At 35.0% G+C, this 14,196-nt stretch overlaps 1 protein-coding gene across 1 annotated transcript in view; it reads left to right on the top strand.

The window, feature by feature from the left end:
* Positions 1-14,196, top strand: part of LOC108576796 — a 61,078-nt gene that overhangs the window by 13,249 nt on the left and 33,633 nt on the right. Inside the window, exons 2-3 of the mRNA XM_017939856.1 lie at positions 4,653-4,809; positions 7,344-7,460. Of these exons, the coding sequence (XP_017795345.1) occupies positions 4,653-4,809; positions 7,344-7,460 (274 nt within the window). The remainder of the gene's footprint in view (positions 1-4,652; positions 4,810-7,343; positions 7,461-14,196) is intronic.

Genomic DNA, 14,196 nt, shown 5'->3' with positions numbered 1-14,196 from the left:
TTACTGACACTTGTAGAGAATTTACTGTATTTTCTTTTAGAAACTGTGAATATCGTTTTGTAGACCAGTGATTTTTTAACATTGTAACGAGAGAGATTCTCGTGGATCCCGATGACGATTCGGGACTTCGGTGCTCTTTTGTCTATGGCGTAAGCAATGCCCGCGCGTGCGGGCGTTAGTGTTTCGTTAGACGGTTAGAGCCTTTGTCCAGACCATTGCGAATACCCGAGCGCGTCTCCGATATTAACAATTGTGAGAAAATCCGTCCCGAAGACGGTGAAGCGAGCATCTTGAAGCCAGGCCCAGCGCGCTTGGTGGGGGTGACTCCGCCCCTTTGGGTCTCTCCCTGGGCCTGTTCGCGTAGGGGTGGACAGGGATCGGCAGGACGACGCGTCCACACTCTTCACGAGACCGTTGAACGTGTACTTTTTGCGAACTACGCTCAGACAACGCGGAAATAGACTTTGAATAACATATACTATTGTAAAAACGTAGACACGTTCAAGTAATTTCACGCCCACCATACTCCGTGTCAGAGTACTTTCTGACACAACAAACATTTTTTATCTCATGGCACATATTAACTAATTATTGAAATTTTGTGACATACCAAAAGATATTAAGCTTATGCACAAGTTTTTAGAGTATTTTTGTGGAGAATGTGTATTTCTTTTTTTATTGTATTTATAATTAGTCATATTATTAAAATAATAGTACCGTGGTGCCCCGAGTTACGGTGACATACCAAAAGATATTAAGCTTATGCACAAGTTTTTAGAGTATTTTTGTGGAGAATGTGTATTTCTTTTTTTATTGTATTTATAATTAGTCGTTATTAAAATAATAGTACCGTGGTGCCCCGAGTTACATCGTTTCTACACAATTCGATAGTCAATTGTTTTTAACTGATATTTCACGCTCCACGTGTTTCGTTCTTACTGAAACAGTCTGGAAACTTTAAATGTGATCCCTTCTATCATTTCTATAAATTTTAAAGAAAATGTAACCCCTAATCTGATAAATAAATGTATATACAGTGACCGAAAAAAGTATTCATACACCCTGTAAAATGGAATAACTTTTTTAAAATTGGGCCGAACGACTTGAGTTTTTTTGAGAAGTTAGAAAGATTAGTTTACTAGATGACGTGTAAAAAATTTTTGAAAAAACTGCAATTAGTAGGAATCGCGAAGAAAATAGCGAAGGTCGTTTTTACAACTTTTTTATCTGAGCTCGTAACGAAAATTTAAAAAACACGTTTTGTAGATCTATGTCGATTATACACACGCTGAAAATTTCATCGTAATCGGTGGATGGAGAAACAAGCGACAGGCATCGAAAGATGTAAGAATCTTCAGATTTATTAGTGAAATATTGAAATAGTGCAATTTTCACAATCTTTAACCGTTTATAGCTCATAGCAACATTAACCGATTTCGATGAAATTTTCAGCGTGTGTATAATTGACACAGATCTGTAAACCGTATTTTTTAAATTTTCATTACGAGCTCAGATAAAAAACTTGTAAAAACGGCCTTCGCTATTTTCTTCACGATTCCAACTAATTGCAGTTTTTTCATAAATTTTTTGACACGTCATCTAGTAAACTAATCTTACTAGATGACGACGATTCCAACTAATTGCAGTTTTTTCATAAATTTTTTGACACGTCATCTAGTAAACTAATCTTTCTAACTTCGCAAAAAAACTCAAGTCTTTTGGCCCAATTTTAAAAAAGTTATTCCATTTTACAGGGTGTATGAATACTTTTTTTGGTCACTGTGTACCCCGACTTACGTCTTTTTCGACTTACGTCGCCCACTCTGGAATAAGTCTGGGGCCCCATTGTAATACAATATCAGTACTATATAGTTATTATCCAAAATATCAACTGTGAATATTTAGAAAAGAAAAGAGACACAGTGCTTTGCAGTGTCATTGATTTACAAGCGATGGAAACTTTTGCATACACCTAATATATTTTATTTTTTCATCAATTTGACAGAGTATACATTTTTGACTGATTTTTGAAAAAGATAATATTTTTTTCCATTACTCTTTTACCTTGTATTAAAAAATCTTGGACTCGCAGGTTAAAAATCGCCAATGTAACTCAACTTAGAAGTTAATGGGACTTAAGATAAATAAATAAAATGATTATTGATGATTATTTTTCACACTTTTTCGAGGTAAAAAGTGCGATTTAAAATAATTAAATAAAAAAACAAAACATTCATGTTGCTTAGAAGAATTTTATCTTTCGCATTTTTCAACGCAAGCTCAGTTCTGTCTTAACGAAAAAAATTAATTAGAATTACTAACAGAAATTCGCGGGAGAAGCTATTATTCTCGTTAAATTTTCACGCAAATTGGCGAGAATTAAGGCTAAAGGTTTCACCTAGAAATACTTCCTTTTTTATCCACTCTTGTCCGCGAATTTGCATGGTGCATCCACGTCGTCGTGTCACCTCGTTAAACTTTATTCACTTCGTGCCGTCACCTTTTCATATTATATTGACCTTTTGGAAAATGCCAACGGGAGAAATAGAAATTTACTCATGAAAGTCCTCGGCTCCCTATCTAATTCTGTCTTGTCTCGCATTAGCAATAATTCTGTGAACTTTATTACGCGCTTTATCTCGCCTCGAGTAAGCAGCTGAGAAGACCTTTGGAACTTTTTTAGAAAAGTAGTAAGCAAGCTTTTGCGAGGTGATTGTTGTAGCGTTTTGCTGTGATCTTTCAGTTTCCCTAGAATTTCAACCTTTTCCCCTCTCTCTCTCTCTCTCGGTTCTGTGTCTGGTGAATAAAATTCTCGCGTAAAAACGTAATTGTGCACAATAACGTTTCTGTTGTTCTCCTCTGGTCGTCTGGTGTAATTGAAGTGGCTAAAAATAATCGGGAAACCTCGGCGTTATCTGCTTTTTCCCCACCGTGTGAAATCCATCAGGAATTTTCTTCTTCACTTCGACTTTTCGTCGTTTCGCTTTCGAGAGAGTGCTAATTGTGATCGTGATCTTCATTGTGTCGTACTCACTTGTATTGTGCGATGGGAAAGAGATTATGTATGTATCTATGGAATTTCTGGTAAGATCGAATTTTGTAATTTTGCATTTTAACGCTGTTGTGTAGGTTTGATGAAATTCGTTACACGAAGACAGGATTAACCTTTTCGCTACGGCGCGCTTGTGACAAAATATGATCGCTATGAACGGAGCGCATTACTGACTAGTCGGCACTGAGGTACATTTCATATCTGATTTTTCTTTCCCATATGTTTCCAATATCTGTCTTATAAGATTTAAATGAAATTTGGCAAACGATAATTTTGTCGCAAAAACAAAAAAGAAAGAAAAGTATATATGGTATGAACGTATATGTACGCTCTTCGTACCCGAGCGCCCACTTTTCGAGAGCGTATATATACGCTCTTCGTATATGAATGTTCATTCTTCGAGGGCGTATATATACGCCCTTCGGAGCGAAAGGGTTAAGTTTAATAGAAGGCGGGGTAAAGTCTTTCTTAGCCCTTTAATTAAGGCCGACATTGTTCTTCTCTTGCTGTTCCTTTGATTCGATGAAACATTAATATAGATTGTTTTTATAAATTAGAGGATTTTAGTTCTTTTTTCTTTTTAGATGTCAATTTCATTAATTTTATTAGAAGATACTACGTAACTCATTATTTCTGTGATTCACTCAAAGTGAATTTTCAATAGCAGTTCTTTTTTAGAAATAAATTTTTTTTTATTTGTAGTATTTGTTTAGATACGTAAATTTCATAGGAATTTTATTAATTCTGTGCCAGAGTGCGAGATGATACTGACACTACATAATTCATTATTTTTGTAATTCATTGAAAATAAATTTTCAATAGTAGTTTCGTTTGTAGAAATAAATTTTTTTCTATTTATAGTATTTGTTTAAATATATCAGTTTCGTGGGAATTCTATTAGCTCAGTGCTTACTAGGATACGAGATGATACTTCTTTTATTGTCCCACGTAGTTTCATTTCATCATTCTTACTCTTCCACGAGATCTTCAATTTTTATTTAATTTCATCTTATTCCTCGTAGCAATTGAGCACACTTTCGACCTCGACTTCATACTCCTTATAGCGAATGGGAATGAAATAATTCATATCAGAGCTTCAGAGCAAGGTCTTCTCGTTTCTATTTGCTGTTATTATTCTCATTGATGTGTATCTTTAGTCTAGTTACTCGAAGAACATCTTTCAAGAAGTGCATACTTTGGTATATTTTGAAACTTTCACGATGTATATTCATAGAAATACTGTTTCATCTGTGTACTTTGTGACAAGTACTTTAATTTAACACTTTTTCATTTTTGTAAAAGTAGTAGATACCTATAGTGTATCAGAAATTTTATTATGTATTAAAGAATTAAAAGTTTACAATACTTTGAATGGTTTTTTAATTAAGTATTTAAATAATTTATCATCGCTGTGTGAGGGCGATGATTATGCAAAGTTTAACGAATCAGCTGCACATTGTCGCGCAGATTAGCGCGATAATTATTCCGTGATAATTAATTTTCTGAGCGTAATGCACCGTGACCTTTTGTAACGTAACGTAAATTGGCACGTTATATGTATATGTGGAAAAAGTTTCAGAGCGTGTAACTTTAATTGCAGGGAAAGTGCACGTGGGCGGGAACAGGTGGACGACGAGTCACCCTGCAGGACACTTCGCTAAGGTCACTGTCAGAAATCGAGAGAAAGGTCCTGTGCAAGGTGGCAGTCGCGAAACTTCAGGCCCTCAACCTAGGTGTTCATATTAGGCCACCGAGCGGTGAGTTTCTTTGCTATAACTTTTATATCTTTTGTACTTGAATATTTGTGAGTTTGAAGACTTGAGTACTTGAAAATGTGAAAATTAGGAAATTCGGAACTTTGGAAGTTTGACAATTTAGAAATTTGGAAGTTTGGAAGTGTGAAAATTTGGAAATTTGAAAGTTTGAAAGTGTGAAACTTTGAAAGTTCGAAAATTTGGATATTTGAAAGTGTGAAGCTTTGAAAATTTGGATATTTGAAAGGTTGAAAGTTTTAAAGTTCGGAAATTTGGAAATTTGGATGTTTGAAAGTGTGAAACTTTGAAAAGTTGAAATTTTGAAAATTGGGAAATTTAAAAATTTGGATGTTTGAAAGTGTGAAACTTTGAAAATTTGGAAATTTGAAAGTTCGAAAATTTGGATGTTTGAAAGTGTGAAGTTTTGAAAATTTGGAAATTTGAAAGGTTGAAAGTTTTAAAATTGGGAAATTTAGAAATTTGGATGTTTGAAAGTGTGAAACTTTGAAAATTTGAAACTTCGAAAGTTCGAAAATTTGGATGTTTGAAAGTGTGAAGCTTTGAAAATTTGAAAATTTGAAAGGTTGAAAGTTTTAAAATTGGGAAATTTAGAAATTTGGATGTTTGAAAGTGTGAAACTTTGAAAATTTGGAAATTAACAGTTCCTCCCCTTACATCTCATAGTATCATACCGCGATAAAAGCAAAAGAATCCCGCGTAAGTCAGACCGATCAATGTTTTTTATTTTCCCCCGAGAAAATTGGTGCCTTGATCCAACGTCGAGGATGAAATCTCAACTGGCTTTCCGGATGATTGACGTGTTTACGAGCGTAGGGTGTAACTTCAACGTCGAAGTATCTTCTTTCCCGACGAATCACGTGCTCACTCTCTTCAAGATTATTAAATATCGCTTACGAAGCTCTCAAGAAATCTTTAAGAACATTTTATTACCGCTTCCATACGAGTTGCTCATACATAGTAATGAACACTCGAAGACATCCATTTCTCCTAATAGTCCAAGAGGCCATAGAATATTCATCGTAGTTATAAACTCGTTGAAGAGTTAATTTGACTGCATCAAAAATTTTAATCATAACTGAATGAATTTTTATTCCATTCAATTTAACTTATAACTACGTGAAATTTTCTATTCAATTAAAACTTTATTTCAATTTCAATTTACTCTTCCATCGAGCTTCACAATTGTAAACATTTCGTATGACAAATTTTAATTGTTCCAACATAAAACTTTATCCATATTTAATATTGAAATATGAAAAAATGGTGTCTGATAATACTGTATTATCCATGTCGATGAATTATGGCGTATTAAAGGATAATCAATTCTAAGTGATTAAACTCACCCTGTATTTTAACTTAAAATATGAAAAAATGGTGTCTGATAATACTATATCATCCATGTATATGAATTATGGCATATTAAATGATACTCAATTCTAAGCGATTAAACTCACCTTGTATTTTAAATTAAAATATAGAAAAATAGTGTCTGATAATATTATACTATATCATCTATGTAAATGAATTATGGCATATTAGCCCTTTGCGGTCGTATGTCTGCTCTCAGCCACCGAAGCACTTATATCACACCATGGAGAAATTTAAATATAATTTTTGTATAAAATGAAACCACGTGTTATTGTGTTAAACATACGTAAAGTAGAAAAAAGTAAAGAAGAAATAATAAAAATGACGAAGTAAAATAATAGAAAAATAATACAAATGATAATCTTGCATTACATTATCAGTGTTCGTTGCCTGAGCTAAACACGACCGCAAAGGGTTAAATGATACTCAATTCTAAGTGATTAAAATCACCCTGTATTTTAACTTAAAACATGGAAAAATGATGTCTGATAATACTATATTTTCCATGTAAATGAATTATGGCGTATTAAAGGATACTCAATTCTAAGTGATTAAAATCACCCTGTATTTTAACTTAAAACATATTAAAATGATGTCTGATAATACTATATTTTCCATGTAAATGAATTATGGAGTATTAAATGATACTCAATTCTAAGTGATTAAACTCATTCTGTATTTCAAATTAGAACATGGAAAAACAATGTCTGACAGTACCATACTGTCCTCATAAATCCATATTAGAAGATCATTAATTATACAGAATTAATTAAACTCAGACTAAAGTACGTCACTTAAGAACCACCCTGTACGTTTCGCAATAAGGTAGGCGAATTTTTTGCGGTGCACTCCGGTGTGGTCATTGACGTTACTCAACAATCAAGAAGGGATCGCGTTTCATCGAGCTCCATTTCCTCGTATTCGTTCTGCGTTCCTTTGTTCCACTTCCGTATCCAGGCGGAAGTGAACGAATGAAACCACAACAGAGAGAAAGAGTCTGCGAAGAATTTCTTCTTCGAGCTTGCGTCTAACGTAGCTAATCAAAAGTTATCGATACCCGTGAATAATGAAAATTGTCGCTTTCCATGTTCAACGTACGGCAACAGGTTTTTAATCATTGTTTTTCTTTCTGCTTTCTTTCGTTGCAGAATCGCTCGGTAGCAGTGCCGTTGTTACGAAGCCGAAGAGGAGAGCTCCTCTGCTGAAGAGGAAAGCTCTTACCACCGGTTTCTTCGACAATAAGGGAAAGGACGACAAGGAAAAGGGTAAGTCGAAGGCATAGAAGCTTGTCAATTCTGTGATTTCGCTCGAGTACTCTTCTGAGAGAGAATTTAGCCGAAGGGAGAACAGACAAGTTACCCTCGAAATGCTTTGTTTTCCGTTTAATTGTTACGAAGAACTGCCGTTTTGCGTTGAATTAATTTTTTGTTATTTATTTTTTTCTATCTTTTGACATCGTATTTGCTATTTGAGATATAGTTTAGCCTTTCTTTCCACATCTTAAGTTTCAGTTTTGACTTCGTCAGTTTCATTTTTAATGCCAATTTTTTCTTTCAACTTTTCACATCGTAAGTTTCAATTTGGGCAACCAAAATGTTCACGGTTGTTTCAAGCTTTAATATTTAAATAGTTTGCATAAATCTCGATTTTGGAAACGTATACCTATCGACGTGAAGATGTTCAAAAAATGGTGATTCGGGGTGATTTCACGATACTTTCACAGGAAAATATAAAAATGGGTACCAGAGTACTCGGTTACCTGCACAAGGGTTAAGGTATTATTCTTTCTCCTTTCTTTTCACATCATAAGTTTCAATTTTGACACTCTAAGTTTCAATTTTTAAATTTTATCTGCTATGTGATTATTACAAAGAACTGCCAATTTTGTTTTTAATCAATTCTTCACTACTTATCTTTTAATGCCAATTTTTTTTCCATTTTTGACCTTCATAAGTTTCAATTTTAACATTTCATTCGCAATTTAAAATACACCACATAACGTTACGTTCAACACTACGACACATTCTCTCGCAGAAAATCGAATAAGAAAGACAGAAGCGTTGTCTCTGAAAAACAAAGCGTGGTTTCTATGGAAAGTCTCGAAAAGAACAGATACAAGGTATCACAATGTGCGACTTCTGTTTGGGCTTCTGTTCGACTTCATAGTGTTCCATTGTGACGAGAAACAGATTTTCTTAATCGGTAGCTTACACACATTCTCCCCCCTGAATCTGATATATTACGTACACCTCCTGCGTGGATAAAAGTTGAACAATATCTCTCCTCCTTGTTATTCACAATTACCAAAAAAAAAAAAAAAAACAAAAATTCACGATCAACAAAATCCCACGTTCTTCTTATTTTTACCATAGGAAACGAACGTCTCTCGATGGTTGTTGGAATTTTTCAACGATTCGCCACACCACCCACATCGTACAAACTTCTACCAGCAATAGAAATTCACTCATAGATAAAGTCAATAATTAAACCCGGTGAATTAAGTGCGCAGTTTAATGTGCGGAAAGCGGCACAGTTAACGATCAGAGATTTATGAGGCGTTTATTTGTTTGGAGAATAACTAGTTCAGCTATTTTCAGGTGCGATTCTGTTTGCAAAAGTTCGATAGGTAGTGCTTCTATCATTTTATGCGTTTACGACACAATCCCTCTACTTATACACGTATTTTGATCGAACCGAGTCATAGCAAAGACAAATATTATCTTTGGGACAGATTTCAGCTGTTCTCTCTTCTTCCCTCTGCCTCCTCCTCGTTTCGAATTCCATCGTTGATAATTGCGTAAATTGAGTATAAAGATTCTTTGAGACAGATTTCACCTGTTTTCTTCTTGTCTCTCTTTCTTTCGAATTTCATCGTTAATAATTGCGTAAATTGAGGATAAAAACTTTTGGGACAGATTTCGGCTGTTCTCTTCTTGTCTCTCCTTCTTTTCTCTCCTTAATTTCGAATTCCATCGTTGATAATTGCGTAAATTTAGTATAAAAATTCTTTGAGACAGATTTCACCTGTTTTCTTCTTGTCTCTCTTTCTTTCGAATTTCATCGTTAATAATTGCGTAAATTGAGGATAAAAAATTTTTTGGGACAGATTTCGGCTGTTCTCTTCTTGTCTCTCCCTCTTTTCTCTCCTTAATTTCGAATTCCATCGTTGATAATTGCGTAAATTGAGTATAAAGATTCTTTGGGACAGATTTCACCTATTTTCTTCTTGTCTCTCCTTCTTTCGAATTTCATCGTTGATAATTGCATAAATTGAGTATAAAAATTCTTTGGGACAGATTTCGGCTGTTCTCTTCTTGTCTCTCCTTCTTTTCTCTCCTTAATTTCGAATTCCATCGTTGATAATTGCATAAATTGAGTATAAAAATTCTTTGGGACAGATTTCGGCTGTTCTTTTCTTGTCTCTCCCTCTTTTCTCTCCTTAATTTCGAATTCCATCGTTGATAATTGCGTAAATTGAGTATAAAGATTCTTTGGGACAGATTTCACCTCTTTTCTTCTTGTCTCTCCTTTTTTCGAATTCCATCGTTGATAATTGCGTAAATTGAGTACAAAGAATTCTTCGTGACACATTTCACCTGTGCTCCATCCTGAATTCCATCGTTAATAATTATGTAAATTGAGTATAAAAAGATTCTTCCCCTTCGCGGTTATAAATTGTACATATCTGAAAAATCTCTTTTATCTTTCTCTGCGAGAAGTTTCTTGACAGTTCAATTTAAAGGTAGCTTCAACAGGTAGAAATACATTTTCCCACTTATACTCGTTCCAATGGAAATTTGTTTTTTCTCGTTCGTAATTGTATGTTGTTTCTATTTTGCGTCTTTTAATTATATTCTATTCAAGGTAACATGTTGCACAGGTAGTATTGTATCGCGTTGTTTTCTATTTTTTCACTGTTCCATATTAGCTAGCTTACGCACACCGCGTGTGGGTGTTTCATTCTCATTTGCAGAACACTATTTGTGAAGCACTCGCGGGATGACGTTTTGAATAAAAACTGCACGTGATATTGGAGCGAACGCTGAATAAGGCCTGACGTTCGCATAATCGCGGAATGATTCTGTCGTTCGATGACGCACGCGTGTTTCAACAATTGCTAATTTTTGTGTTGAATCTACGTTCCGGCTTTTGTCTGAAATGCTTGTGTAATGGATACTTCGTTTCTGTATGTGAAATATTTTTTGAAATTTATTTTTTTAATATTTTTTGAATAAAGACGTTCTGCACAAGTTAAGGAAATTAGGAAATCAGGGGATAAACGGGGAAGGAAATTAGGAATCAACCTTGGAAATTTAATTTCAACTGTTGTTAATTGAAAATTATTTTCTTGCTATTTTAAAGCACTACGAAGCATCACAATATCGAATGCAAGTGGAACACTCGATTAGAATTAAACAGAACCATCGTTGACATTTGGAAAATTCGTCAAATTTCAAATTTTCTGAACGAGGATATTATTTTGATTTTAGACAAATTGGAAAGCTCAAATTCCTTCACATTTCTGGCCCATCAGTTAACCCTGAAAATTAAATCTCAACTATCCTCAATTAAAAATTATTTCTACCCTACTGTGAAACACTAATAATGAGAAACATCGCGATATCGAATGCAAGTGAAACACTCTTGGAATTAGATCAGTTTTCACAATTAAAAACAGTCTAAATTAAATAGAACATCGTTACCATTTGTAATATTCTCGAAATTTCAAATTTTCTGTATAAAAACGTTCTCCTTAATTTACTCAAATTAAAAAGCTCAAATTCCTTCACATTTCTATCTCACGTAAATAATTCTATATTCATCGATCAACCCTAAATATTAAATCTCAACTGTGTCTTCAATTAAAAATTATTTTCTTGCAATTTGAAAACACTAAGAAGCATCACAATATCGAATGCAAGTGAAACACTCCTACAGTTAAATATCGACGTCGCGTGACAGTCCAAATTAAATAGAACATCATTACTATTTGCAATATTCTCCAAATTTCATATTTTTCATTAAACAGGTTCTCCTTATTGTAGTTTAAATCAGAAGATTTACTTAAATATAGTTAAATTCACATCTCTGCCCCTTCTAAATAATTCTGTCTCATCAACGAACTCTGAAAATTGAATCTAAACTGTGTCTTCAATTTAAAATGTATTTTCTTTCCATTTCAAAACACTAAGAAGCATCACAATATCGAATACAAGTGAAAACACTCGTGGAAGGAAATCCTGACAACGCGTGACAGTCGAAATTCTCGATGTTCCACTGGTTGATCACTTTGTCACGCGCGAGAAGCATTGCGCACAGTCGTTGAACAATTATTCTCGACTCTCCGTCGTCTGGAGAGACGGCTGGAAGGGAAAAGCCAGCAGCTTACCCATGTGCGAACACCAGGCTGCGGCAACAGCATCGGCCAGCCTGGTATGAGACACAATTTCGCCGGTTAAAATTAGCCACGGGGTGCTTGGTGGCGGTGCATATTTCCGCATATACCAGGTTTATTTGCGGTTCGCGCCGGGTACGAGTGCCGTGGGGACACCGGACGTCAATCGGGAACTGGAATGGCCCTGCACCGGGGTCGCGTGCTTCGGACTCACCCCTTTGAGCCACCCTTTCGGTTCTTTTATGAGGTTGTATTTGACTTCGTAGAGTTCGAGTTTCAGAGGTGAATGGGTTTGAGGTGTGAAGTGGTAGATTAGGGGGTGGCATTCGGGTGTTCGTTTTAATTGGATAGGGTTTTCTGGAAATTTTGAGATTTTTGGTACGTTGGGAATGTTGAGATTTTGGAAACTTGGACATTTGAGAGTATGAACATTTGGAAGTTTGAGAGTTTGAAAGTTTGAAAATTTGAAACTTTGGGAGTTTGAGAGTTTGAAAATTTGAAACTTTGAGAGTTTGAAAATTTAAAACTTTGAGAGTTTGAGACTTTGAGAGTTTGAAACTTTGGAAGCTTGAAACTTTGAAAGTTTGAGAGTTTGAAAATTTGGAGGTTTGACAGTTTGAAAGTTTGAAAATTTGAGACTTTGAGAGTTTGAAAGTTTGAAAATTTGAAACTTTGGGAGTTTCAGAGTTTGAAATTTTGAAGGTTTGAAAATTTGAAACTTTGAGAGTTTGAAAATTTGAAACTTTGAGAGTTTAAAATTTTGAAACTTTGGAGGTTTGAAAATTTGAAATTTTGAGAGTTTGAGACTTTGAGAATTTGAAAATTTGAAACTTCGGAAGTTTGAAAATTTGTAACTTTGAAAATTTGAAACTTCGAGAGTACGAAAATTTGAAAGTCTGAAGCTTTGAGAGTTTGAAAATTTGCAAGTTCAAAAATTTGAAAGATTACGTTTGAAACTTTGCAAATTAGAAAAATAAAGAATTACGAACATCTATCTAGCAATACTCGAAATTAATGCAGCCAATTACAATTGATTTAGTACCAGCCTTCGTCTTAAAATACTCTCACACACTGGAGAATTTCAATTAAGATCATATCTCTTCTATTCCGCAATCTTGGCAACGACCATACCAACGACAAGCATCCCGAAACAAGAGAAACAGCAATAAATACACCGAATCGAGTCATCCTCGTTCTCCAAAAAGTTTACACTCTGCTACCACTATTTAATCATCAAAGAGAACTCTAGAAAATTCGATGATACAATTTCCTCCACGGGCCACGTGTTTGCCAAATCTTTTTTTGCCAATAAGACCATCTTGAACCGTTTTCTTCATCTTCGTAAAATAACAAATCATAGAAACCAGCATCATTCCATCTAATTTCCACTAAAGTACAATAAATTTTATCATATTAACACTATCCTTCATATATTTCCACTATCTTTAAAGAAAACCATAGCATAAAAAGAAAAACACAAACATTCAAAAAATTCCAACAAAATTAAAACGAAGACACACGAACAAGAAGAAGAGGAGCTGAGGAAAAGTGTCGCGGATGATTTCGAGACTTCCAGGAAAAGGCTCGTTCTCTGGGTCCATTGTCGCCTCCTGAGAGTGGTCGATGTTCCACGATGAGAGAGAAAGAGAGAGAGAGAGGGAGAGAAAAAGAGAGAGCTCGTTTGGAGAGGCTGGGATGGCCCAGATTGTGGTCTATAATCGGACCGGTATAGAGACACGGTTTGTTGCCTTTCGGCTTTTAGCTGGCTTCGGAACTACGTGAAGAGAGAACGAGAGACAGGAGGAGAGATCGAGAGAGCGAGGGGCCGCGCGAAACTCTGACATATTCGATCATATGAGGGGACGTCACTTAAATGACGTCCTCTTTTAGAGCGCTGCCACGTTCGGAACACGTGAGCCAAGTACACGTGTCTTCCTCCCGGCGAAACACATTTTCCCTCGCTCGGATTTTAATGGGAAAATCAGTTTTTCCTCGATGAATTTACATTCGTCGATGTTTCAGCGTGTAATTGTAACGAACAAGCGTCGTTTTCGATTTTTCTGTCTCGAAGTGATATTCTGATTTGTTAGTTTAATGGCATCAAACTGGAGTTGAGGTAAATGTAGAAAGAAAATGGTGTGGTACTGATGTTATCGGGAAATATTGAGAAGCTTAGTTTTAGGGATCGACGAGAGTTGAGAAAATGATTGATACGGTTGCAAATGTCATTTGACATGCTGGCAAGGCGATCAACACGATTAACACTTTAAGGATCACGTTTTTTTCGAATTGAAGTGTCGCAAATTAGCAATTTTAGTTTTTAACGAAGGTGTTTTTTAGGTGCATAGAAATAAGTTTCGTATTCTTTATAATACTGTAACTTATGCTTTTGTTATAATGGGAAGGATAAAGTAATGTGAGCACAATGCGAGCGCTAAAGGGTTGAATTTTTCATTCAACGGAGATACAATTCTTCATGATTAAGGTGTAGAGGTGTTAATTCCCTTAATCTGATAATTTTTTACATCTCAGTTTCTTCTTCTGGCTAATATCTAGTAAATTTAATAAAATTTCATACAAAATAGAATATTTATTTTTCGTAGAGA

Source organism: Habropoda laboriosa, unplaced genomic scaffold (genome assembly GCF_001263275.1).
Source record: "Habropoda laboriosa isolate 0110345459 unplaced genomic scaffold, ASM126327v1 scaffold542, whole genome shotgun sequence".
NCBI lineage: Eukaryota > Metazoa > Arthropoda > Insecta > Hymenoptera > Apidae > Habropoda > Habropoda laboriosa.
This window is presented reverse-complemented; position numbering and strand designations above follow the sequence as displayed.